The sequence below is a fragment of the Falco punctatus genome (genome assembly GCF_963210335.1).
Source record: "Falco punctatus genome assembly, contig: scaffold_276, whole genome shotgun sequence".
Taxonomy (NCBI): Eukaryota; Metazoa; Chordata; class Aves; order Falconiformes; family Falconidae; genus Falco; species Falco punctatus.
In genome coordinates, this window is record NW_027660271.1 from 4,144 (window position 1) to 30,798 (window position 26,655).

At 63.4% G+C, this 26,655-nt stretch overlaps 1 protein-coding gene and 1 long non-coding RNA gene across 4 annotated transcripts; one reads left to right on the forward strand and one right to left on the reverse strand.

Moving 5' to 3' along the window:
• Positions 1–26,203, forward strand: CHD8 (chromodomain helicase DNA binding protein 8; the record flags this gene model as incomplete). Its single annotated transcript, XM_080411441.1, is given in 34 exon segments — positions 1–93; positions 95–166; positions 169–780; positions 1,683–2,045; positions 2,696–3,069; positions 5,749–5,863; positions 5,960–6,154; positions 7,215–7,283; positions 7,369–7,424; positions 7,705–7,822; positions 8,670–8,753; positions 8,880–9,017; positions 9,316–9,441; positions 9,551–9,790; positions 10,191–10,367; positions 11,493–11,636; positions 11,729–11,984; positions 12,275–12,488; positions 13,063–13,258; positions 13,367–13,534; positions 16,889–17,068; positions 17,188–17,298; positions 17,381–17,592; positions 18,019–18,218; positions 18,541–18,697; positions 18,798–18,887; positions 19,332–19,435; positions 19,586–19,700; positions 20,673–20,748; positions 20,900–20,954; positions 22,316–22,520; positions 23,123–23,331; positions 24,916–26,039; positions 26,096–26,203. Coding segments are annotated over 34 exon segments (6,741 nt in total). The 5' UTR covers positions 1–15.
• LOC308057305 lies at positions 23,338–24,887 on the reverse strand. Of its 3 annotated transcripts, XR_013925208.1 has the most exons (5): positions 24,745–24,887; positions 24,126–24,349; positions 23,859–24,063; positions 23,756–23,817; positions 23,338–23,483 (listed from the first exon to the last, which is right to left on the reverse strand). It is a non-coding gene; the product is annotated as an uncharacterized lncRNA (long non-coding RNA). The 3 variants fall into 3 exon arrangements; XR_013925209.1 differs by having other exon boundaries at positions 23,756–24,063; positions 24,745–24,885; XR_013925210.1 differs by having other exon boundaries at positions 23,756–24,001; positions 24,085–24,349; positions 24,745–24,885.
• Positions 26,204–26,655: the final 452 nt, after the last annotated feature.

Genomic DNA, 26,655 nt, shown 5'->3' on the forward strand with positions numbered 1-26,655 from the left:
GCCCCTCCCCCCACCATGGCCGACCCCATCATGGACCTCTTCGACGACCCCAACCTGTTCGGTGGCCTGGACCCCCTGGCGGACGAGACCTTCGTGCCCCCCCCCCCACCACCACCACCACCACGACCCCATCGAAGAAGCTTTAGGCCTGGCGGGGGCTTTAGACCCCCCCCCCGCCCCCCCCCCGAGCCCCCCGCCCCTCCCCCGCCCCCCCCCGAAGCCCCACAACCCCCACCCGAAACCCCCCAACCCCCCCCACCCCCCCCCACCCCCCCCCACCCCGAGCAGGAGGTCCTCAGCCAGGGCAACCCCTTCATGGGGGTGGCCACCACCCTGCCCCCCACCCCCTCCCCCTCCCCCTCCTCCTCAGGGGTCGCCCCTCCCCCCAAAATCGTCATCCTCAAAGCCCCCCCCGGGGGGACGACCGCGGGGGGCCCCTCCCCCACCCCCACCCAGTCGACCGGTGTCCCGCCGGGTGGGGCGACCACCCCCAACGGGGGGAAGGTGACATTCGCCAAGGTCTTGACCGGGACCCCCCAACTTCGCCCCGGTATTTCCATCGTTACCGGTAACGCGGCCACGGTTTTAACTGGGAAAGTGACGCCGGTAACTGGGACGGGGGGGACAACCGGGACCGGGACCTCCCCCACCGCTGCCACCGTCCATCGTTTGGTCCAACCCGGAAGACCCGTCAAGCAGTTGGTCCTACAACCGGTCAAGGCTGGGGGGGCCGGGACCCCCCTAAAACCCGCCGTCACCCTGACGTCGGCGCCCGCGCAGGTGACCGGGGGTGGGGGAGGGGCTTTGGAGGGGGGGGGTGGGGTGGTCCTCAAGGTCAAGGGGATCTCCTGGGGTGGGGTTTTGTGGGGTTGGGGGGCTCAGGGGGTGGGTTGTGGGACCTTCAGGGAACGGTGGTGGCCCTCAAGGTCAAGGGGATCTTCTGGGGAGGGGTCTGTGGGGTTGGGGGGCTCAGGGGGTGGGTTGTGGGACCTTCAGGGAACGGTGGTGGCCCTCAAGGTCAAGGGGATCTTCTGGGGTGGGGGTCTGTGGGGTTGGGGGGCTCAGGGGGTGGGTTGTGGGACCTTCAGGGAACGGTGGTGGCCCTCAAGGTCAAGGGGATCTTCTGGGGAGGGGTCTGTGGGGTTGGGGGGCTCAGGGGGTGGGTTGTGGGACCTTCAGGGAACGGTGGTGGCCCTCAAGGTCAAGGGATCTTCTGGGGTGGGGGTCTGTGGGGTTGGGGGGCTCAGGGGGTGGGTTGTGGGACCTTCAGGGAACGGTGGTGGCCCTCAAGGTCAAGGGGATCTTCTGGGGAGGGGTCTGTGGGGTTGGGGGGCTCAGGGGGTGGGTTGTGGGACCTTCAGGGAACGGTGGTGGCCCTCAAGGTCAAGGGGATCTTCTGGGGTGGGGGTCTGTGGGGTTGGGGGGCTCAGGGGGTGGGTTGGGGGTCTTCAGGATGACGTGGTGGCCCTCAAGGTCAAGGGGATCCGTTGGGTTTGGGAGATCCTCAGAGGTCCCCGCCCAGCAACGAGCTCCTCAAAGTTCTTGAGATCTTCAGCGTTGGGGTCCTACAAGCCGTAGCCACGTCTCGGGGCTGAAGGCCGATGTCTTGGGGGTCCCTGGGGTCTCCAGAGGTCCCGTTGCCGTGCTGACCCCTCCCCCTTTTAACGCCCTTTCCTCCGCAGGGCGAGTCCAAGCGCATCACGCTGGTCCTCCAGCAGCCCCCCGGTGGCGGCGCCCCCCCGGGCCAGCGCCACGTGGTGTTGGGCAGCCTCCCCGGCAAGATCGTTCTCCAGGGTAACCAACTGGCCGCCCTCGGCCAAGCCAAAGGGACCCCAGGCCAGCCCGCCAAGGTGGTCACCATCCAACTGCAGGTCCAACAACCCCCCGCCGGCCAAGCGGGGACCCCCCAGAAGATCCAGCTTCTCCAACAACCTCCCGGTGCCGGCGGGCAAGCGGCGCCCGTGGCCGTCTCCTCCGTGCCGCAGGTGGTGGGGAGCGCGGGGCAGAGGCTGACGGTGCCGTTGAAGGTGGTTCTTCAACCTCAGGTGAGAAGGTGGGGGGGTGGGGGAGGGGGGTAGTGAGTAGCTTCTTGGGGGGGAGGTGGGAGTGGTCCTGGTGGTGCGTCCAAGTTGGCCGTGGTGGCCCCCCAGGTCCCGGTTGGTGGTGGCCCCCCAGGTCCTGGTGGTGGTGGCCCCCCAGGTCCTGGTGGTGGTGGCCCCCCAGGTCCTGGTGGTGGTGGCCCCCCAGGTCCTGGTGGTGGTGGCCCCCCAGGTCCTGGTGGTGGTGGCCCCCCAGGTCCTGGTGGTGGTGGCCCCCCAGGTCCTGGTGGTGGTGGGTCCCCAAGACCCCGGTTGGCCGTGGTGGGTCCCCAAGACCCCGGTTGGCCGTGGTGGGTCCCCAAGACCCCGGTTGGCCGTGGTGGGTCCCCAAGACCCCGGTTGGCCGTGGTGGGCCCCCAAGACCCCGGTTGGCCGTGGTGGGCCCCCAAGACCCCGGTTGGCCGTGGTGGGCCCCCAAGACCCCGGTTGGCCGTGGTGGGCCCCCAAGACCCCGGTTGGCCGTGGTGGGCCCCCAAGACCCCGGTTGGCCGTGGTGGGCCCCCAAGACCCCGGTTGGCCGTGGTGGGCCCCAGATCTCGGGTTGTTGCCTCCAGCTGCGGTCTCCGTCCCACCGCGTCCGTCACCTCCTCCCGCAGGCGGGTTCCTCCCAGGGCGGTTCCCCGGGCCTGTCGGTGGTGAAGGTGCTGAGCACCAGCGAGGTGGCCGCCTTGGCCGCCCCCGGCTCGCGGGGCGCCTCGGAGGAGAGCCGCAAGCTGGAGCACCAGAAGAAGCAGGAGAAAGCCAACCGCATCGTCGCCGAGGCCATCGCCCGCGCCCGGGCCCGCGGCGAGCAGAACATCCCCCGCGTCCTCAACGAGGACGAGCTGCCCAGCGTCCGGCCCGAGGAGGAGGGCGAGCGGAAGCGCCGGCGCAAGGGGACCGGCGACCGCGGTGGGGCCAAGGAGGAGAGACCCCGCAAGGGCAAGGGCCAGGGCGGCTCCGGCAAGAGCAAGGGGCGCAGCAAACCCAGGTGAGATGTCCTCAGCTGCCCCCGAGGGGGGGGGGAGGGGGGAGGGGGGAGGGGCGGGGGTGGCCTTGGAGGTGGCAACCAGCTCGGGGGGCTTCGGTGGTGCCCAGCCGTCGTGGTCTTCAGGCACTTGGGGTCTTCAGATGGGGTTCTGTTGGGGCCCAACCTTGGGATTGGGCTTCACCCAACCGAGGTCTTCACGGCCTTCACCCAACCGCGGTGTCCATGGTCCCCCCCCAACCTTGGTCTTGGCCTTCGCCCAACCGCGGTCTCCGTGGCCTTCACCCAGCCCTGGTCTCCACGGCCTTCACCCAACGGTGGTCTTCATGGCCTTCACCCAACCGCGGTGTCCATGGTCCCCCCCCAACCTTGGTCTTGGCCTTCACCCAACCCTGGTCTCCATGGTCCCCCCCCAGCCATGGTCTCTGTGGCCTTCACCCATCCGTGGCCTCCATGGTCCCCCCCCCAAATTTGGTTTTGGCCTTCGCCCAACCGCGGTCTCCGTGGCCTTCACCCAACGGTGGTCTCCGTGGCCTTCACCCAACGGTGGTCTCCGTGGCCTTCACCCAACCGCGGTCTCCGTGGCCTTCACCCAACCGCGGTCTCCGTGGCCTTCACCCAACCGCGGTCTCCGTGGCCTTCACCCAACGGTGGTCTCCACGGCCTTCACCCAACCTTAGTCTTGGCCTTCACCCAACCGCGGTCTCCGTGGCCTTCACCCAACCGCGGCCTCCGTGGCCTTCACCCAACCTTGGTCTTGGCCTTCACCCAACCGTGGTCTCCATGGTCCCTCCCAACTGTGGTCTTGGCCTTCACCCAGCCGTGGCCTCCGTGGTCCCCCCCCAACCTTGGTCTTGGCCTTCACCCAACCGCGGTGTCCGTGGCCTTCACCAAGCCGCGGTCTCCGTGGCCTTCACCCAACCGCGGTCTCCGTGGCCTTCACCCAACCGCGGTCTCCGTGGCCTTCACCCAACCGCGGTGTCCGTGGCCTTCACCCAACCGCGGTGTCCGTGGCCTTCACCCAACCGCGGTGTCTGTCCGTGGCCATCACCCAACCTTGGTCTTGGCCTTCACCCAACCCTGGTCTCCATGGTCCCCCCCCAAATTTGGTCTTGGCCTTCGCCCAACCGCGGCCTCCGTGGCCTTCACCCAGCCCTGGTCTCCACGGCCTTCACCCAACGGTGGTCTTCATGGCCTTCACCCAACCGCGGTGTCCATGGTCCCCCCCCAACCTTGGTCTTGGCCTTCACCCAACCCTGGTCTCCATGGTCCCCCCCCAGCCATGGTCTCTGTGGCCTTCACCCATCCGTGGCCTCCATGGTCCCCCCCCAAATTTGGTTTTGGCCTTCGCCCAACCGCGGTCTCCGTGGCCTTCACCCAACGGTGGTCTCCGTGGCCTTCACCCAACGGTGGTCTCCGTGGCCTTCACCCAACCGCGGTCTCCGTGGCCTTCACCCAGCCCTGGTCTCCGTGGCCTTCACCCAGCCCTGGTCTCCGTGGCCTTCACCCAGCCCTGGTCTCCACGGCCTTCACCCAACCGCGGTGTCCGTGGCCTTCACCCAACCGCGGTCTCCGTGGCCTTCACCCAACCGCGGTCTCCGTGGCCTTCACCCAACCGCGGTCTCCGTGGCCTTCACCCAACCGCGGTCTCCGTGGCCTTCACCCAACCGCGGTCTCCGTGGCCTTCACCCAACCGCGGTCTCCGTGGCCTTCACCCAACCGCGGTGTCCGTGGCCTTCACCCAACCGCGGTGTCCGTGGCCTTCACCCAACCGCGGTGTCCGTGGCCTTCACCCAACCGCGGTGTCCGTGGCCTTCACCCAACCGCGGTGTCCGTGGCCTTCACCCAACCGCGGTGTCCGTGGCCTTCACCCAACCGCGGTGTCCGTGGCCTTCACCCAACCGCGGTGTCCGTGGCCTTCACCCAACCGCGGTCTCCGTGGCCTTCACCCAACCGCGGTCTCCGTGGCCTTCACCCAACCGCGGTCTCCGTGGCCTTCACCCAACCGCGGTCTCCGTGGCCTTCACCCAGCCCTGGTCTCCACGGCCTTCACCCAACGGTGGTCTCCACGGCCTTCACCCAACGGTGGTCTTCATGGCCTTCACCCAACCGTGGTGTCCATGGTCCCCCCCCAACCTTAGTCTTGGCCTTCACCCAACCGCGGTCTCCGTGGCCTTCACCCAACCGCGGCCTCCGTGGCCTTCACCCAACCGCGGCCTCCGTGGCCTTCACCCAACCGTGGTCTCCATGGTCCCTCCCAACTGTGGTCTTGGCCTTCACCCAGCCGTGGCCTCCGTGGTCCCCCCCCAACCTTGGTCTTGGCCTTCACCCAACCGCGGTGTCCGTGGCCTTCACCCAACCGCGGTGTCCGTGGCCTTCACCCAACCTTGGTCTTGGCCTTCACCCAACCGCGGTGTCCGTGGCCTTCACCCAACCGCGGTGTCCGTGGCCATCACCCAACCTTGGTCTTGGCCTTCACCCAACCCTGGTCTCCATGGTCCCCCCCCAAATTTGGTTTTGGCCTTCACCCAACCGCGGCCTCCGTGGCCTTCACCCCTTGCCCCGCTCTTCCCGACCCCCGCCCTTGTTCCGCCACCCCTCGGCCGTGGCTCATTGACCCCGCGGAGGTTCCCCCCTCCCCCCTCCCCCCCAACCTGACGCCTCCCCTCCCCCCCCCGCCAGCACCATCACCCCGGTGGTGGGCAAGAAGCGGAAGCGCAACGCCTCCTCCGACAACTCGGACGCCGAGGTGATGCCGGCCGCGTCGCCGCGGGAGGAGGAAGAACCCAGCGTGCAGGTACGGCGACGCGGCCCGCGACGCTCCGCGCGACGACGACGCCGCCGCGGCCGCCGCCGCCACCACCTCACCCCCGGTCCCCTTCGTCCTCTCCAGAAGCGCAGGTCCAACCGGCAGGTCAAACGGAAGAAGTACACGGAGGACTTGGACATCAAGATCACCGACGACGAGGAGGACGAAGAACTTGACGTGACGGGGCCGGTGAGACCCGAGCAGCCGCCGGTCCCGCAGCCGCCAGCGCCGGAGCCGGAGCCGGAGGGCGAGACCCTGCCCTCCATGCAGTTCTTTGTGGTGGGTGGTCTTCTGGGATGGTCGCCGTGGTGTCCACCAGCCGCTCCTACGGATGCGGTGCCCGGGGATGGTGCCCGTGGGGGTCTTGGTGGCATCTCGAGGGGTTTGGGCTCTCCCTGTGGTGCCTGTGGGGGGTCTTGGTGGCATCTGGAGGGGTTTGGGCTCACCCTGTTGCGCCCGTGGGGGTCTTGGTGGCATCTCGAGGGGTTTGGGCTCAGCCTGTGGTGCCCAGGGATGGTGCCCATGAGGTTCTTGGTGGCATCTCAAGGGGTTTGGGCTCACCCCATGGCCCAGGGATGGTCCCCGTGGGGATCTTGGTGGCATCTGGAGAGGTTTGGGCTCACCCAGTGGCCCAGGGATGGTGCCTGTGGGGGGTCTTGGTGGCATCTGGAGAGGTTTGGGCTCACCCCGTGGCCCAGGGATGGTGCCCATGTGGTTCTTGGTGGCATCTCAAGGGGTTTGGGCTCACCCTGTGGTGCCTGTGGGGGGTCTTGGTGGCATCTGGAGACGTTTGGGCTCAGCCTGTGGTGCCCAGGGATGGTGCCCATGAGGTTTTTGGTGGCATCTGGAGGGGTTTGAGCTCACCCTGTGGTGCCCGTGGGGGTCTTGGTGGCATCTGGAGGGGTTTGAGCTCACCCTGTGGTGCCCGTGGGGGTCTTGGTGGCATCTGCAGAGGTTTGGGCTCACCCTGTGGTGCCCGTGGGGGTCTTGGTGGCATCTGGAGGGGTTTGGGCTCACCCTGTGGCCCAGGGATGGTGCCCGTGGGGGTCTTGGTGGCATCTGCAGAGGTTTGGGCTCACCCTGTGGTGTCCATGGGGGTCTTGGTGGCATCTGGAGGGGTTTGGGCTCACCCTGTGGTGCCTGTGGGAGTTTTGGTGGCATCTGGAGGGGTTTGAGCTCACCCTGTGGTGCCCGTGGGGGTCTTGGTGGCATCTGGAGAGGTTTGGGCTCACCCTGTGGTGTCCGTGGGGGTCTTGGTGTCATCTGGAGGGGTTTGGCTCCGTGGTGTCCACCATCCCTTCTCACCGTCACCTTCATCTTTTCTCCTCCCCGCCTCCAGGAGAACCCCAGTGAGGAGGACGCCGCCATCGTGGACAAGGTCCTCTCCATGCGGGTGGTGAAGAAGGAGGTGAGGAACCCCGGTGGTGGCGGTGGTGGTGGCGGTGGTGGTGGTGGTGGGCCTCTTGCCGACGTCCCACCTGCATCTCCTACAGCTTCCGTCGGGGCAGCTGACCGAGTCGGAGGAGTTCTTCGTCAAGTACAAGAACTAGTAGGTGGCCCCGGTGAAGGGTCTTGCTTTGGGGTGGGGTTGGGTGGCCCTTTGGACCTCTGCCACCCGTGGGTGGGCTCCTGGTGGTGCTCCAGCCTTGGGTTGAAGGTCCACCGACCCGCTTCTCCGCACGAGGTGGCTCTTGGAGAAGTTTTTTTTCCGCCGACGTTGCTGGAAGACGGGGTTCGGTGAACCCCCGGTAGCTTCGCGGTGAAGGGAGGGGTGGGGTGGGGTGGGATGACTCTTTGTCCCCCCTGTCCCATCCCCCCCCACCCCCCAGTTCCTACCTCCACTGCGAGTGGGCCACCATCGACCAGCTGGAGAAGGACAAGAGGATCCACCAGAAGCTGAAGCGTTTCAAGACCAAGATGACCCAGATGCGACACTTCTTCCACGAGGTGCCGGGGGTGGGGTGGGGGTGGGGGTTCGCGTCGCTCTTGGTGGCATCTGGAGGGGTTTGGGCTCACCCTGTGGTGCCCGTGGGGGTCTTGGTGGCATCTGGAGGGGTTTGGGCTCACCAGGTGGTGTCCGTGGGGGTCTTGGTGGCATCTGGAGGGGTTTGGGCTCACCAGGTGGTGCCCGTGGGGGTCTTGGTGGCATCTCAAGGGGTTTGGGCTCATCCTGTGGCCCAGGGATGGTGCCCATGAGGTTCTTGGTGGCATCTCGAGGGGTTTGGGCTCACCAGGTGGTGCCCGTGGGGGGTCTTGGTGGTATCTGGAGGGGTTTGGGCTCACCCCGTGGCCCAGGGATGGTGCCCGTGGGGGTCTTGGTGGCATCTGGAGGGGTTTGGGCTCATCCCGTGGCCCAGGGATGGTGCCCATGAGGTTCGTGGTGGCATCTGGAGGGGTTTGGGCTCACTCTGTGGCCCAGGGATGGTGCCTGTGAGGTTCTTGGTGGCATCTGGAGGGGTTTGGGCTCACGAGGTGGTGCCTGTGGGGATCTTGGTGGCATCTCGAGGGGTTTGGGCTCACCTTGTTGTGTCTGTGGGGATTTTGGTGGCATCTCAAGGGGTTTGGGCTCATCCCGTGGCCCAGGGATGGTGCCCGTGAGGTTCTTGGTGGCATCTGGAGGGGTTTGGGCTCACCAGGTGGTGCCTGTGGGGGACTTGGTGGTATCTGGAGGGGTTTGGGCTCACCCAGTGGCCCAGGGATGGTGCCCGTCAGGTTCTTGGTGGCATCTGGAGAGGTTCGGGGCACCGCTCACCGCCCCTCCCCCGTCCCCCCTCCCCCCTCCCCCCTTCCCAAGGACGAAGAACCCTTCAACCCCGACTACGTGGAGGTGGACCGCATCTTGGACGAGTCCCACAGCGTCGACAAGGACAACGGGGAGGTGAGCTTGGGAGGTGGAACCCCCCGGGGGCCAACGGTGACCTCCTGGTCCTCGAACGGCCCCTCCCCCACCTCGGTGACAATTTTTTTTTTGGGGGGGGGGGTTTTGTCCCGTTTCTGGTCGCAGCCGGTGGTCTACTACTTGGTCAAGTGGTGCTCCTTGCCCTACGAGGACAGCACCTGGGAGCTGAAGGAGGACGTGGACGAGGGGAAGATCGGCGACTTCAAACGCATCCAAGCCCGACACCCCGAGCTCAAACGCTTGGTGAGAAGGTCTTCTCCTCCCACCCCACCCCACCCCACGGTTTGGTCCACCATCATCTCCACCTTTGCCATCATCTCCACCTTTGCCATCATCTCCACCTTTGCCATCATCTCCACCTTTGCCATCATCTCCACCTTTGCCATCATCTCCACCTTTGCCATCATCTCCACCTTTGCCATCATCTCCACCTTTGCCATCATCTCCACCTTTGCCATCATCTCCACCTTTGCCATCATCTCCACCTTTGCCATCATCTCCACCTTTGCCATCATCTCCATCTTTTTTTTTTTCTTCTCAGCCCCGTCCCCAGGCCGGTTCCTGGAAGAAGCTGGAGTTGTCCCACGAGTACAAGAACCACAACCAGCTCCGCGAGTACCAACTGGAAGGGGTCAACTGGTTGCTCTTCAACTGGTACAACAGGCCAGTGGGGGAAGGGCGGGCGGGCGGGGGTGGGTTGGAGGACACGTGGGATGGAGGGTTCCACCACCTTCCAACCCGCCCAACCGGTGGTCGCCTCCTCCCCCCGCAGGCAGAACTGCATCCTGGCCGACGAGATGGGTTTGGGGAAGACCATCCAATCCATCGCTTTCCTCCAAGAGGTCTACAACGTGGGCGTCCGCGGGCCCTTCCTGGTCATCGCGCCGCTCTCCACCATCACCAACTGGGAGCGGGAGTTCAACACCTGGACGGAGATGAACAGCATCGTCTACCACGGCAGCTTGGCCTCGCGCCAGATGATCCAGCAGTACGAGATGTACTGCAAGGACTCGCGGGTAAAAAAACCAAAACCGGTGGCTTTTCTTCTGGAAGGTCCACCCCTGGTGTCCTCAGGGTGTTTCCAAGTTTTTTTGAGGTCTAGGTTGGTGTCTCCACCACCAGAACTTCACCTTTTCTCCACCCCTTCAGGGTCGTCTCATCCCCGTGTTTCCAAGCTTTTTTGAGGTCTAGGTTGGTGTCTCCACCACCAGAACTTCACCTTTTCTCCACCCCTTTAGGGTCGTCTCATCCCCGTGTTTCCAAGCTTTTTTGAGGTCTAGGTTGGTGTTCCCACCACCAGAACTTCACCTTTTCTCCACCCCTTCAGGGTCGTCTCATCCCCGTGTTTCCAAGTTTTTTTGAGGTCTAGGTTGGTGTCTCCACCACCAGAACTTCACCTTTTCTCCACCCCTTCAGGGTCGTCTCATCCCCGGGGCCTACAAGTTCGACGCGCTCATCACCACCTTCGAGATGATCCTCTCCGACTGCCCCGAGCTGCGGGAGATCGAGTGGCGTTGCGTCATCATCGACGAAGCCCACCGCCTGAAGAACCGCAACTGCAAGCTGCTCGACAGCCTCAAGCACATGGACCTGGTGAGAGGCGGGGCGGTGGGCGACTCTTCTCCTCGCGGCGGGGGGGCTGGAGGTGCCCGTGGGGGATCTTGGTGGCATCTCGAGGGGTTTGGGCTCAACCCTGTGGTGCCCGTGGGGGTCTTGGTGGCATCTTGAGGGGTTTGGGCTCAACCCGTGGCCCAGGGATGGTGCCCATAACGGTCTTGGTGGCATCTCAAGGGGTTTGGGCTCACCCTGTGGTGCCCGTGGGGGTCTTGGTGGCATCTGGAGGGGTTTGGGCTCACCCTGTGGTGTCCGTGGGGATTTTGGTGGCATCTGGAGAGGTTTGGGCTCAGCCTGTGGTGCCAATGGGGGTCTTGGTGGCATCTGGAGGGGTTTGGGCTCACCCTGTGGTGCCAATGGGGGTCTTGGTGGCATCTCGAGGGGTTTGGGCTCACCCTGTGGTGCCCGTGGGGGACTTGGTGACATCTGCAGAGGTTTGGGCTCACCCCGTGGCCCAGGGATGGTGCCCGTGAGGGTCTTGGTGGCATCTGGAGGGGTTTGGGCTCACCCTGTGGTGTCCGTGGGGATTTTGGTGGCATCTGGAGGGGTTTGAGCTCACCCTGTGGTGTCCGTGGGGATTTTGGTGGCATCTGGAGAGGTTTGGGCTCAACCTGTGGTGTCCATGGGGGTCTTGGTGGCATCTCGAGGGGTTTGGGCTCAACCTGTGGTGTCCATGGGGGTCTTGGTGGCATCTCGAGGGGTTTGGGCTCACCCTGTGGTGCCTGTGGGGATTTTGGTGGCATCTGGAGAGGTTTGGGCTCACCCTGTGGTGTCCATGGGGGTCTTGGTGGCATCTGGAGGGGTTTGGGCTCACCCCGTGGCCCAGGGATGGTGCCAGTGGGGGCCTTGGTGGCATCTGGAGGGGTTTGAGCTCACCCTGTGGTGCCAGTGGGGATTTTGGTGGCATCTGGAGGGGTTTGGGCTCAGCCTGTGGTGCCCGTGGGGATCTTGGTGGCATCTGTAGAGGTTTGGGCTCACCCTGTGGCCCAGGGATGGTCCTGAAGGTGCCTGTGGGTTCTTGGTGGGACCTGGAGGTGTTGGGGCACCTCCCCTGCCTTCCATCTCCCGACCCAGCCCCGACGTTCTGCACCTCCTGGTCCTCAGGAGCACAAAGTCCTGCTGACGGGCACCCCGCTCCAGAACACGGTGGAGGAGCTCTTCAGCCTCCTGCACTTTCTGGAACCTTCTCAGTTCCCTTCCGAAGCCGAGTTCCTCAAAGACTTCGGTGATCTCAAGACGGAGGAGCAGGTGAGGACATCGGGAGGACCTGGGACCCTTCCCTGGTCACCCGCGTCCTGCCTGACCCGCCGGTGACTTCTCCCCGCTCGTCCCACCCGCAGGTGCAGAAGCTCCAGGCCATCCTCAAACCCATGATGCTCCGTCGGTTGAAGGAGGACGTGGAGAAGAACTTGGCGCCCAAACAGGAGACCATCATCGAGGTGGAGTTGACCAACATCCAGAAGAAATATTACCGGGCCATCTTGGAGAAGAACTTCTCCTTCCTCTCCAAAGGCGCCGGTCACACCAACATGCCCAACCTTCTCAACACCATGATGGAGCTGCGCAAGTGCTGCAACCACCCCTACCTCATCAACGGTGAGGACACGGCGGTGGCCCAGGGTGGCCCTTGTCCTCCCGCCGCTGGTGGACACCCCCCCCAGGGTCAACGCCGCCCCATCCCTGCTCCTCCTGGTCTTGCCCACCCTTCCACCGAGGACCTGGCGGCCTCCGGTGGCATCGTTGGCGATGGAGGTCCACCAGCCCATCTCCTGGGGCTTGGGTGCCACCTCAAGTCTTGCTGCGGTGGGGGGGGGGGGGGGGGGGGGGCGTCTCCTGAGGAGATCACGCGCGCCGCCCCACCGATGGTGTCTTCTCCACCCAACCAGGCGCGGAGGAGAAGATCTTGGCCGAGTTCCGGGAGTCGTGTCACCACCACGTCCCCCACGACTTCCACCTCCAGGCCATGGTCCGCTCGGCCGGCAAGCTGGTGCTCATCGACAAGCTGCTGCCCAAGCTGAAGGCCGGTGGCCACAAGGTGCTCATCTTCTCCCAGATGGTCCGATGTCTCGACATCTTGGAGGACTACCTCATCCAGAAGAGGTAAGAGGTGGCACCACGGTGTCACCTTCGGGTGGTCTTCCAAGGGGAACGGGGCCAGGAGGTCTTGGGAGAAGGAGGACTTCCAGGAGGTCTTGGGAACGAGGTCTTCCAGGAGGTCTTGGGGTGGAGGTCTTCCAAAGGGAACGGGGCCAGGAGGTCTTGGGACGGAGATCTTCCAGGAGGTCTTGGGAAGAAGATCTTCCAAGGGGAACAGGGCCAGGAGGTCTCGGGGTGGAGATCTTCCAAGGGGAACGGGGCCAGGAGGTCTTGGGACGGAGATCTTCCAGGAGGTCTTGGGACGGAGATCTTCCAGGAGGTCTTGGGAAGAAGATCTTCCAAGGGGAACAGGGCCAGGAGGTCTCGGGGTGGAGATCTTCCAGGAGTTCTCGGGGTGGAGGTCTTCCAAGGGGAACGGGGCCAGGAGGTCTCGGGGTGGAGGTCTTCCATGAGGAACGGGGTGTGGAGGTCTCGGGGTGGAGGTCTTCCACGAGGAACAGGGCCAGGAGGTCTTGGGCTGGAGATCTTCCAAGGGACCTTCATGCCCTCGGTGAACGTGGTTTTGGGGACCCCGTAGGTACCTCTACGAGCGGATCGATGGACGCGTCCGCGGCAACCTCCGCCAAGCCGCCATCGACCGGTTCAGCAAGCCCGACTCGGACCGCTTCGTCTTCCTGCTCTGCACGCGGGCGGGCGGCCTGGGCATCAACCTCACCGCCGCGGACACCTGCATCATCTTCGACTCCGACTGGAACCCCCAGAACGACCTCCAGGTTGGGCCACCGCCTCCACCGCGCCGCCCTGGGCTTGGTGGGGCCTCAACCTCGGTGGCGTCTTGACCCACCACCGTCGTCGTCGTCGTGGTGGTCTTCTTCTTCCAGGCGCAAGCGCGGTGCCACCGGATCGGGCAGAGCAAGGCGGTGAAGGTCTACAGGCTCATCACGCGCAACTCCTACGAGCGCGAGATGTTCGACAAGGCCAGCCTCAAGCTGGGCTTGGACAAGGCCGTGCTGCAGTCCATGAGCGGCCGCGAGGGCAACATCGCGGGGGTGAGCGGGCGTCTGAGGAGAACGGGGCCGGGAGGTCTCGGGGTGGAGGTCTTCCACGAGGAACGGGGCCAGGAGGTCTTGGGGTGGAGGTCTTCCACGAGGAACGGGGCCAGGAGGTCTTGGGGTGGAGGTCTTCCACGAGGAACGGGGCCAGGAGGTCTTGGGGTGGAGGTCTTCCATGAGGAACGGGGCCAGGAGGTCTTGGGGTGGAGGTCTTCCACGAGGAACGGGGCCAGGAGGTCTTGGGGTGGAGGTCTTCCAAGGGGAACGGGGCCAGGAGGTCTTGGGGTGGAGGTCTTCCATGAGGAACAGGGCCAGGAGGTCTTGGGGTGGAGATCTTCCAAGGGGAACGGGGCCAGGAGGTCTTGGGAAGAAGATCTTCCAAGAGGACCGGGGCCAGGAGGTCTTTGGGTGGAGGTCTTCCAAGAGGAACGGGGCCAGGAGGTCTTGGGAAGAAGATCTTCCAAGAGGAATAGGGCCAGGAGGTCTTGGGGTGGAGGTCTTCCACGAGGAACGGGGCCAGGAGGTCTTGGGGTGGAGGTCTTCCAAGGGGAACGGGGCCAGGAGGTCTTGGGGTGGAGGTCTTCCACGAGGAACGGGGCCAGGAGGTCTTGGGGTGGAGGTCTTCCACGAGGAACGGGGCCAGGAGGTCTTGGGGTGGAGGTCTTCCATGAGGAACAGGGCCAGGAGGTCTTGGGGTGGAGATCTTCCAAGGGGAACGGGGCCAGGAGGTCTTGGGAAGAAGATCTTCCAAGAGGACCGGGGCCAGGAGGTCTTTGGGTGGAGGTCTTCCACGAGGAACGGGGCCAGGAGGTCTTGGGGTGGAGGTCTTCCAAGGGGAACGGGGCCAGGAGGTCTTGGGGTGGAGGTCTTCCATGAGGAACAGGGCCAGGAGGTCTTGGGGTGGAGATCTTCCAAGGGGAACGGGGCCAGGAGGTCTTGGGATGGAGGTCTTCCATGAGGAACGGGGCCAGGAGGTCTTGGGGTGGAGGTCTTCCAAGAGGAACGAGGCCAGGAGGTCTTGGGGTGGAGGTCTTCCATGAGGAACGGGGCCAGGAGGTCTTGGGGTGGAGGTCTTCCATGAGGAACGGGGCCAGGAGGTCTTGGGGTGGAGGTCTTCCATGAGGAACGGGGCCAGGAGGTCTTGGGGTGGAGGTCTTCCAAGAGGAACGAGGCCAGGAGGTCTTGGGGTGGAGGTCTTCCATGAGGAACGGGGCCAGGAGGTCTTGGGGTGGAGGTCTTCCACGAGGAACGGGGCTAGGAGGTCTTGGGGAGGAGGTCTTCCACGAGGAACGGGGCCAGAAGGTCTTGGGGTGGAGGTCTTCCACGAGGAACGGGGCCAGGAGGTCTTGGGAAGAAGATCTTCCAAGAGGATCGGGGCCAGGAGGTCTTTGGGTGGAGGTCTTCCACGAGGAACGGGGCCAGGAGGTCTTGGGAAGAAGATCTTCCAAGAGGAATGGGGCCAGGAGGTCTTGGGGTGGAGGTCTTCCAAGAGGACCGGGGCCAGGAGGTCTTGGGAAGAAGATCTTCCAAGAGGAATGGGGCCAGGAGGTCTTGGGGTGGAGGTCTTCCAAGAGGAACGGGGCCAGGAGGTCTTGGGGTGGAGGTCTTCCAAGGGGAACGGGGCCAGGAGGTCTTGGGAAGAAGATCTTCCAAGAGGACCGGGGCCAGAAGGTCTTGGGGTGGAGGTCTTCCAAGAGGAACGGGGCCAGGAGGTCTTGGGGTGGAGATCTTCCAAGGGGAACGGGGCCAGGAGGTCTTGGGAAGAAGATCTTCCAAGAGGACCGGGGCCAGAAGGTCTTGGGGTGGAGGTCTTCCAAGAGGAACGGGGCCAGGAGGTCTTGGGAAGAAGATCTTCCAAGAGGAATGGGGCCAGGAGGTCTTGGGGTGGAGGTCTTCCACGAGGAACGGGGCCAGGAGGTCTTGGGGTGGAGGTCTTCCAAGGGGAACGGGGCCAGGAGGTCTTGGGGTGGAGGTCTTCCATGAGGAACAGGGCCAGGAGGTCTTGGGGTGGAGATCTTCCAAGGGGAACGGGGCCAGGAGGTCTTGGGATGGAGGTCTTCCAAGAGGAACGAGGCCAGGAGGTCTTGGGGTGGAGGTCTTCCAAGAGGAACGAGGCCAGGAGGTCTTGGGGTGGAGGTCTTCCGTGAGGAACGGGGCCAGGAGGTCTTGGGGTGGAGGTCTTCCAAGAGGAACGAGGCCAGGAGGTCTTGGGGTGGAGGTCTTCCGTGAGGAACGGGGCCAGGAGGTCTTGGGGTGGAGGTCTTCCACGAGGAACGGGGCCAGGAGGTCTTGGGGTGGAGGTCTTCCAAGGGGAACGGGGCCAGGAGGTCTTGGGGTGGAGGTCTTCCATGAGGAACAGGGCCAGGAGGTCTTGGGGTGGAGATCTTCCAAGGGGAACGGGGCCAGGAGGTCTTGGGATGGAGGTCTTCCAAGAGGAACGAGGCCAGGAGGTCTTGGGGTGGAGGTCTTCCAAGAGGAACGAGGCCAGGAGGTCTTGGGGTGGAGGTCTTCCGTGAGGAACGGGGCCAGGAGGTCTTGGGGTGGAGGTCTTCCGTGAGGAACGGGGCCAGGAGGTCTTGGGGTGGAGGTCTTCCATGAGGAACGGGGCCAGGAGGTCTTGGGGTGGAGGTCTTCCACGAGGAACGGGGCCAGGAGGTCTTGGGGTGGAGGTCTTCCATGAGGAACGGGGCCAGGAGGTCTTGGGAAGAAGATCTTCCAAGAGGATCGGGGCCAGGAGGTCTTTGGGTGGAGGTCTTCCAAGAGGAACGGGGCCAGGAGGTCTTGGGAAGAAGATCTTCCAAGAGGAATGGGGCCAGGAGGTCTTGGGGTGGAGGTCTTCCAAGAGGACCGGGGCCAGGAGGTCTTGGGAAGAAGATCTTCCAAGAGGAATGGGGCCAGGAGGTCTTGGGGTGGAGGTCTTCCAAGAGGAACGGGGCCAGGAGGTCTTGGGGTGGAGGTCTTCCAAGGGGAACGGGGCCAGGAGGTCTTGGGGTGGAGGTCTTCCATGAGGAACGGGGCCAGGAGGTCTTGGGGTGGAGGTCTTCCAAGTGGACCGGGGCGTGGAGACCTTGTAGAATGGGTTCTCCAAGCGAAGTGGGGCCTGAAGACCCCGTGGAATGGGTCCTTCATGAGAAACCGGGTTTGAAGACCACGATGATGGAGACCTTCCAAACGTGGAGACCTTGGTGACGGGGTTGTCCCAGGGGAACGGGGCGTGAAGACCCTCATCTTGAGGGCCGTCGGTCTCGGAGATGGTTTGGGGTGGGAGGAGAACCTCAGGGGTTTGGACCACCATCCTGGCCGGCTGCCTTCACCCCAGGTTGTCCCCGTCTTCTCCACCCCCACCGGCAGATCCAGCAGTTCTCCAAGAAGGAGATCGAGGACCTGCTGCGCAAAGGGGCGTACGCGGCCATCATGGAAGAAGACGACGAAGGTTCCAAGTTCTGCGAGGAGGACATCGACCAGATTCTTCTGCGCCGCACCACCACCATCACCATCGAGAGCGAGGGGAAAGGGTCCACCTTCGCCAAGGTATCTCCAAAGGTCCCTTCCCACCGCTGGTGGTGGGGTGGAGGTGGTGGTGGGGGGGGGAGGACATCTTCCTTCCGGGAGGTCCTCCAAGGTCTCCCAACTCTTGGTGTCCATCCCAGGCGAGCTTCGTGGCTTCCGAGAACCGCACGGACATCGCCTTGGATGACCCCAACTTCTGGCAGAAGTGGGCCAAGAAAGCCGACCTGGACCTGGACCTTCTCAACAGCAAGGTGGTGGTGGTGGTGACGGCGGGGGAGGGGTGGCCCGCGGGGGTGGGCGGAGCCGGTTCCTGACGGATCTTCTGGCCTCCAGAACAACCTGGTGATCGACACGCCGCGGGTGCGCAAGCAGACGCGTCACTTCAGCACGTTGCGGGACGACGACCTGGTGGAGTTCTCCGACCTGGAGAGCGAAGACGAGGAGAAACCGAGGTCCAGGCGTCACGACCGGCACCACCACGCCTTGCACCACGCCTACGGCCGCACCGACTGCTTCCGCGTGGAGAAACATCTCCTGGTCTACGGGTGAGGACGGGCTTGGGGACACCGCTGCTGTGGTGGCAACCACGGGGAGGTTCTCGGTCCCAGCTCTGCTGTGGTGGCAACCACAGGGAAGTTCTCGGTTCCAGATCTGCTGTGGTGGCAACCACAGGGAGGTTCTTGGTGGAGATAATGGACCAAGTCTGGGTCCAGGTCTGCTGTGGTGGCAACCACAGGGAAGTTCTTGGTGGAGTTAATGGACCAAGTCTGGCTCCAGGTGTGCTGTGGTGGCAACCACAAGGAGGTTCTCGCTTCCAGCTCTGCTGTGGTGGCAACCACCAGCAGATGTTTTTGGAGAGAGCAGACCAGCTAACGGTTCTTCTGGTGGCCACCACGAGCAGACGCTGGGTGGAGGTGGCCCCTGGGAGGTGAAGGAACCGCTGACCTCTGCCCCGTGTCTTCTACCCGCAGGTGGGGCCGCTGGCGGGAGATCTTGTCCCACGGGCGCTTCAAGCGGCGCCTCTCGGAGCGGGACGTGGAGACCATCTGCCGGGCCATCTTGGTCTACTGTCTTCTCCACTACCGCGGCGACGAGAACATCAAGGGCTTCATCTGGGACCTCATCAGCCCCAGCGAGAACGGCAAGGCCAAGGAGCTCCAGAACCACTCGGGTGAGGCTTCTGCGGCACCTTGGGGACAACCGAGGACCTTCTTGGGTCCTTGCTGTGGTGGCAACCACTGGGAGGTTCTTGGTGGAGATGATGGACCCAGTTTAGGTCCAGGTCTGCTGTGGTGGCAACCACAGGGAGGTTCTTGGTGGAGATGATGGACCCAGTTTAGGTCCAGGTGTGCTGTGGTGGCAACCACCGGGAAGTTCTCCGAGACGCTGGACCGAGTCTCTCTCCAGCTGTGCCGCGGTGCCGACCAGCAGCAGATGTTGGTCGGTGTCCACCGGGACGTTCCTCACCGTTCGCTCCCGTCCTTCTTCTCCAGGACTTTCCATCCCGGTTCCTCGTGGTCGCAAGGGCAAGAAGGTCAAGTCCCAAAGCACCTTTGATGTCCACAAGGCCGAGTGGATCCGCAAGTACAACCCCGACACCCTCTTCCAGGACGAGAGCTACAAGAAGCACCTCAAGCACCAGTGCAACAAGTGGGTGGGGAGGTCCTCCTCGGAGGTCTTCTTCTCCCCCTTGACCTCCCGGAGGTGCCTCCAGGTTGGGTTGACCTCCGTCCCACCCGTCTTCTCCCAGGGTTCTGCTGAGGGTACGGATGCTCTACTACCTGCGGCAGGAGGTCATCGGGGACCAGGCGGAGAAGGTGCTGGCGGGAGCGGTGGCCAGGTGAGGCCGTAGGACCTTGAGTGGAGGTTCTCCAGGTCTTCTCTGGGGGGTCTTGGGGTGCTCCAGACCTTCTCGGAGGTTCTCCAGACCACCTTAGAGGTTCTCCAGGTCTTCTCTGGGGAGTCTTGGGGTGCTCCAGACCTTCTCGGAGGTTCTCCAGACCACCTTAGAGGTTCTCCAGGTCTTCTCTGGGGAGTCTTGGGGTGCTCCAGACCTTCTTGGAGGTTCTCCAGACCTTCTTTGTGGTGTCTTGGGGTGCTCCAGACCATCTTGGAGGTTCTGCAGACCACCTGTGAGGTTCTCCAGACCTTCTCTGGGGAGTCTTGTGGTGCTCCAGGCCACCTTTGATGTTCTCCAGACCTTCTCTGGTGTCTCCAGGGGTGCTCAGGCCCCGCTTTGGGGGTTCCCCTGACCCCCTCCCCCGTTTCTGTCCCCCCCTTCCAGCGAGATCGACATCTGGTTCCCGCTGGTGGAGCAGCTGGAGGTGCCGACGGCGTGGTGGGACGCCGAAGCCGACAAATCCCTCCTCATCGGGGTCTTCAAACATGGTACGTTGGCCGGTGGGGGCGGGGCGGGGTGGAGACACGTTTTGGGGTGAAATCCAGCAGAATTGGGGTCGTGACGGTGCGTGTGTGTCCCTTTTTTTTTTTTTTTGGGGGGGTTTTTTTGGTTTTTGGGGTGGGGTGGGGTGGGGACAGGCTACGAGAAGTACAACACCATGCGCGCCGACCCCGCGCTCTGCTTCCTGGAGAAGGCCGGCCGCCCCGACGAGAAGGCTATCGCTGCCGAGCAGCGCTTGGACGTCGGGGAGGGGTGAGTCCACGGGGGTCCCCCCACGCCTTGGAGGTTCTCCAGATCTTCTCTGGGGGGTCTTGAGGTTCTCCAGGTCTTTTTTGGGGAGGTTTGGGATGCTCTGGACCACCTTGGAGGTTCTCCAGATCTTCTCTGGGGAGTCTTGGGGTGCTCCAGACCACCTTGGAGGTTCTCCAGACCTTCTTTGTGGAGGTTTGGGGTGCTCTAGACCACCTGTGAGGTTCTCCAGACCTTCTCTGGGGGGTCTTCAGGTGCTCCAGACCACTTTTGAGGTTCTCCAGACCTTCTTTGTGGAGGTTTGGGGTGCTCCAGACCTTCTTGGAGGTTCTCCAGACCTTCTTTGGGGTGTCTTGAGGTGCTCCAAACCACCTTGGAGGTTCTCCAGACCTTCTCTGGGGAGTCTTGAGGTGCTCTAGACCACCTTGGAGGTTCTCCAGACCCCCTTTGTGGTGTCTTGGGGTGCTCCAGACCTTCTTGGAGGTTCTCCAGACCTTCTCTGGGGAGTCTTGGGGTGCTCCAGACCACTTTTGTGGTGCTCCAGACCTTCTTTGTGGTGTCTTGGGGAGCTCCAAACCCCCTTTGTGGTTCTCCAGACTTCCTTTGAGGTCTCTTGATGTTCTCCAGCCCCTCTTTGGGACGTTTTTTGGGTCCTCCAGCCCACCTTTGAGGTTCTCCAGACCCTCTTTGTGGTGTTTTGGGGTGCCCCAGACCCGCTTTGTGGTACCCCACCCCCATTTCCACCCCCACCCCAAAATTTCTGAGGTGCCGCTGATGACCACGCCATGCTAATACTGACCGGCGCGTGGCCGGGCTGAGTTGACCTTCCTGACCTGCTGAGGCGCCCCGTGGTTTGGTGGTGGGGACGTGGGTTTTGGGGGGAGGGGGAGGTTCCTGTGGGTTTTTTTGGGGGGGGGGGATGGGTCCTTATTTTGTGTGGGGGGGTGTGTCCTCCCCTCTGTGCCCCTCCCCCAGCGTGGACTTCGACAAGGACTGCGAGGACCCCGAGTACAAACCCCTCCCGGGGGTGGCCAAGGAGGTGGACGACGAGGTGAGAAGTTGGGGGTGGGGCTGGGGACACACCACCTGTACCCCTCCCCCACCCCTCAAATCTATACGTCCCGCCCCCTCTATATGCACCCCCCGTGAGGGGGGGGGATGGGGGATGGAGGTGACCCTGCTGCCCCCCCCCCCCCCACCAGGCGGACCCCCTGATGCTGCTGGATGAGGAGATCTCGGTGGTGGACGGGGATGAAGGTAATTCTATAGGGTCCCCCCGGTCCTATAGGGCTGCCCCTATAGAGACCCTCCCCCCACCCCACCCCACCCCCAGCCCTGTAGGGTGGCTCTGCCCTGCATCCCTGTGGGACCTGAGGAGATCCATGGGGACCCCAGGAGATCCATGGGGACCCCAGGAGATCCATGGGGACCCCAGGAGATCCATGGGGACCCCAGGAGATCCGTAGGAACCCCAGGAGATCCGTAGGAACCCCAGGAGATCCGTAGGAACCTGGGGAGATCTGTAGGGCCCCAGGAGGTTTTATGGGACCCCGAGGAGATCCATAGGACCCCAGGGGGCTCATGGGAACCTCAGGAGATCCGTAGGAATTTCAGGAGATCCATAGGACCCCAGGGGGCTCATGGGAACCCCAGGAGATCCTTAGGAACCTGAGGAGATCTGTAGGGCCCCAGGAGGTTTTATGGGACCCCCGAGGAGATCCATAGGAACCTCCGGAGATCCATAGGACCCCAGGGGCCTCATGGGAACCCCAGGAGATCCATGGGAACCCCAGGAGATCCTTAGGAACCTGAGGAGACCCATAGGGTCCCAGGAGGTTTTATGCGACGCTGAGGAGATCTGTAGGAACCTCAGGAGATCTGTAGGACCCCAGGGGGCTCATGAGACCCTGAGGAGATCCATAGGAACCCAGGAGATCTGTAGGGCCCCAGGAGGTTTTATGGGACCCCAGGAGATCTGTAGGACCCTAGGAGGTGTTATGGAACCCTGGGGAGATCATGGGACCCCAGGAGCTCCATAGGACTCTGGGGGGGCTCATAGGACCCTGGGGAGATCTGTAGGAACCTGGGGAGATCTGTAGGTCCCCAGGAGCTCCATAGGAACCTGGGGAGATCTGTAGGTCCCCAGGAGCTCCGTAGGACCCTGGGGAGATCTGTAGGACCCCGGGGAGATCCGTAGAACCCCAGGAGGTTTTATGGAACCCTGAGGAGATCGTGGGCCCCCAGGAGCTCTGTAGGATCCCGGGGAGATCCATAGGAACCCGGGGAGATCTGTAGGATCCCGGGAGGTGTTCTGGAACCCTGAGGAGATCTGTAGGAACCCGGGGAGATCTGTAGGAACCCAGGAGATCTGTAGGACCCCAGGAGGTTTTATGGAACCCTGAGGAGATCGTGGGCCCCCAGGAGATCCGTAGGACCCTGGGGAGATCCGTAGGAACCCGGGAGATCCGTAGGAACCCAGGTGATCTGTAGGACCCCGGGAGGTGTTACGGAACCCTGAGGAGATCGTGGGCCCCCAGGAGCTCCATGGGCCCCCAGGAGCTGCCCGGGACCCCGGGGGGCTGGTGGCCCCCCCTGACCCTCGCCCCTCCCCCCCCCAGGCCAGCCCCCGCAGGCGGGCCAGCCGTTCTGGCCGGCGGGCTCGGTGCTGACGGCGCGGCTGCGGCGGCTGATCACGGCGTGCCAGCGCTCCTGCCAGCGCCAGCGGCTCCGCGGCGACGCGCCCGAGCGGGGCGAGCGACGGCGGCGGCGCTCCGAGGCGGCCTGCAGGCTGCGGGAGATGGCGCGCAGGGAGAAGCAGCAGCGGTACGGGGCGGGGGAGGGGGGGGGGGGACACCTACCCAAGGGTTGGGGAGCAGGACGTCCGGCCCTGGAGTTCTGGGGTTGAGGGATGTCATCCATGGGGTTCTTGGGGTGCAGGACCTCCACTCTTGGAATTTTTGGGGGCGTAGGACCTTCACCCCTGGAGCTTTGGGGTTGAGGGACGTCATCGGTGAGGTTCTTGGGGTGCAGGACCTCCAGCCCTGGAGTCCTTGGGTCAGGAGACGTCATCCATGAGGTTTCTGAGGTGCAGGACCTCCACCCCTGGAGTTCTGGGGTTGAGGGACATCATCAATGAAGTTCTTGGGGTGCAGGATCTCCAGCCCTGGAGTTCTGGGGTTGAGGGACGTCATCGATGAGGTTCTTGGGGTGCAGGACCTCCAGCCCTGGAGCTTTGGGGTTGAGGGACGTCATCCATGGGGTTCTTGGGGTGCAGGACCTCCAGCCCTGGAGTTCTGGGCTTGAGGGACGTCATCCATGGGGTTTCTGAGGTGCAGGACCTCCAGCCCTGGAGCTTTGGGGTGCAGAACCTGGAGTTTTGGGGTTCCACCACCCTCCAAGACCCCTTTTTTTTGGGGGGGGGGCAGGTGGACGCGCCGGGAACAGGCCGACTTCTACCGCGTGGCCTCCAGCTTCGGGGTGGAGTTTGACCCCGAGGGCGGGCGCTTCCGCTGGGGGCGCTTCCGCGCCTTGGCCCGCCTGGAGAAGAAGACGGACGAGAACCTCACCAAGTTCTTCCACGGTTTCGTCGCCATGTGCCGGCAGGTTTGCCGCCTGCCGCCCGCTCCCGGAGACGGTACGGGGCAGGGGACACACGGCGGGGGGGCTTCCCGGGGGAGGGGAGGACCTCCTGGGTGGGTTGGAGACCTCCCCATGGAGATCCGGAGCTCCCTGGTGGAGTTGAGGACCTCCTGATGAGGTTGGAGACCTCCCCGTGGAGATCCAGAGCTCCCTGGTGGAGTTGGAGAGCTCCCTGGTGGAGTTGGAGAGCTCCCTGGTGGAGTTGGAGAGCTCCCTGGTGGAGTTGGAGAGCTCCCTGGTGGAGTTGGAGAGCTCCCTGGTGGAGTTGGAGAGCTCCCTGGTGGAGTTGGAGAGCTCCCTGGTGGAGTTGGAGAGCTCCCTGGTGGAGTTGGAGAGCTCCCTGGTGGAGTTGGAGAGCTCCCTGGTGGAGTTGGAGAGCTCCCTGGTGGAGTTGAGGACCTCCTGATGAGGTTGGAGACCTCCCTGGTGGAGTTGGAGACCTCCCCATGGAGATCCGGAGCTCCCTGGTGGAGTTGAGGACCTCCTGATGAGGTTGGAGACCTCCCTGGTGGAGTTGGAGACCTCCCCATGGAGATCCGGAGCTCCCTGGTGGAGTTGAGGACCTCCTGATGAGGTTGGAGACCTCCCTGGTGGAGTTGGAGACCTCCCCATGGAGATCCGGAGCTCCCTGGTGGAGTTGAGGACCTCCTGATGAGGTTGGAGACCTCCCTGGTGGAGATCCAGAGTTCCCTGGTGGAGTTGAGGACCTCCTGATGAGGTTGGAGACCTCCCTGGTGGAGTTGGAGACCTCCCCATGGAGATCCGGAGCTCCCTGGTGGAGTTGAGGACCTCCCCATGGAGATCTGGAATTCCCCATGGGGTTGAGGACATCTCCATGGAAATACGGAGCTCTCCAAGGCCTTGGGGATGTCTCCATGGGCCTGGTAGGATCTGTGGGGTCACCATCAGCCGAGGTTGGCATTGACCACCTCAAGGATGACCTTGGCCAACCCAACGATGATGTTGACCACTTCGAGGTCAACGTTGACCGCTCCGGTGGAGGTGTTGACCACCTCGAGGTCAACGTTGACCGCTCCGGTGGAGGTGTTGACCACCTCCAGGTCAACGTTGACCGCTCCGGTGGAGATGTTGACCACCCCGAGGTCAACGTTGACCGCTCCGGTGGAGATGTTGACCACCTCCAGGTCAACGTTGACCGCTCCGGTGGAGATGTTGACCACCCCGAGGTCAACGTTGACCGCTCCGGTGGAGATGTTGACCACCTCCAGGTCAACGTTGACCGCTCCGGTGGAGATGTTGACCACCCCGAGGTCAACGTTGACTGCTCCGGTGGAGATGTTGACCACCCCGAGGTCAACGTTGACCGCTCCGGTGGAGGTGTTGACCACCCCAACGGTGTTGGCCAACCCACGTTGACGTTGACCACTCCAGTGGTGGCATTGGCCACCCCAAGGGTGTTGGCCAACACTAGGGTGACTTTGACCAACCCAACGGTGGTGTTGACGCACCCGAGGTCAACATTGACCGCTCCGGTGGAGATGTTGACCACCTCCAGGTCAACGTTGGCCAACCCAACGTCACTCTTCCCCTCCCCCCACCGCCTTTCCTTCTTCTCCAGAACCTCCCGACCCTTCCATCCCCGTCTCACCCGTCTCCGCCGTTCGAGCTTCTCGCGGCCTCCGTCGCTTGTCCCTCCTCCGCCTCCTCCGCGAGCAGGTCCTCCGCCACCCCCTCCTCCCCGCGCGCCTGGCGCTCTGCCCGCCCCCCGGCCCCGACCTCCCCCCGTGGTGGGAACGGGGCCACCACGACGGAGAACTTCTCCGAGGAGCCGCCCGGCACGGCTTGGCGCACCCTGAAACCGCCATCTTGGGGGACCCCGACTTCTCCTTCGCGGCGGCGCGGTGGCGCTATCTCCGCGCTCAGGCTGAGGTGGGGGGGACCCCCCCGCCGCTCCCGCCGCCGCCGCCCCAGAGCATGGTGGGACATCCGCCCCCGCCACTGGCGCCACCCACCGAGGACGAGGACTCGGAGCTGGAGAAGCTGTCGGCATCCGCCTCCGAGTCGTCGTCCTGCGAGGAGGACAGCGACGAGGACAGGGGTGAGGAACGACCCCAGAAAGTCGTGGTGGGACCCCAAAAAGTCATGGTGGGACCCCAACAGACCTTGCAGAACCCCAAAAAGTCATGGTGGGACTCCAACAGACCTTGGAGAACCCCAAAAAGTCGTGGTGGGACCCCAAAAAGTCGTGGTGGGACCCCAACAGACCTTGCAGAACCCCAAAAAGTCATGGTGGGACCCCAAAAAGTCGTGGTGGGACCCCAACAGACCTTGCAGAACCCCAAAAAGTCATGGTGGGACCCCAAAAAGTCGTGGTGGGACCCCAACAAACCTGAGAGAACCCCAAAAAATTATGGTGGGACCCCAACAAACCTTGGAGAACCTAAAAAAGTCGTGGTGGGACCCCAACAAACCTTGGAGAACCCAAAAAAGTCGTGGTGGGACCCCAACAAACCTTGGAGAACCCAAAAAAGTCATGGTGGGACCCCAACAGACCTTGCAGAACCCCAAAAAGTCATGGTGGGACTCCAACAGACCTTGGAGAACCCCAAAAAGTCGTGGTGGGACCCCAAAAAGTCGTGGTGGGACCCCAACAGACCTTGCAGAACCCCAAAAAGTCATGGTGGGACTCCAACAGACCTTGGAGAACCCCAAAAAGTCGTGGTGGGACCCCAAAAAGTTGTGGTGGGACCCCAACAGACCTTGCAGAACCCCAAAAAGTCATGGTGGACCCCAAAAAGTCGTGGTGGGACCCCAACAAACCTGAGAGAACCCCAAAAAATTATGGTGGGACCCCAACAAACCTTGGAGAACCTAAAAAGTCGTGGTGGGACCCCAACAAACCTTGAGAACCCAAAAAAGTCGTGGTGGGACCCCAACAAACCTTGAAGAACCCCAAAAAGTCGTGGTGGGACCCCAACAAACCTTGGAGAACCCCAGAAAATCGTGGTGGGACCCCAACAAACCTGAGAGAACCCCAAAAAATCGTGGTGGGACCCCAACAAACCTGAGAGAACCCCAAAAAATCGTGGTGGGACCCCAACAACCTGAGAGAAACCCAGAAAATCGTGGTGGGACCCCAACAAACCTGAGAGAACCCCCAAAAATCGTGGTGGGACCCCAAAAAGTCGTGGTGGGACCCCAACAAACCTTGGAGAACCCCAGAAAATCATGGTGGGGACCCCAAAAAATCGTGGTGGGACCCCAACAAACCTGAGAGAACCCCAAAAAATTGTGGTGGGACCCCAACAAACCTTGGAGAACCCCCAAAAAACGTGGTGGGACCCCAACAAACCTGAGA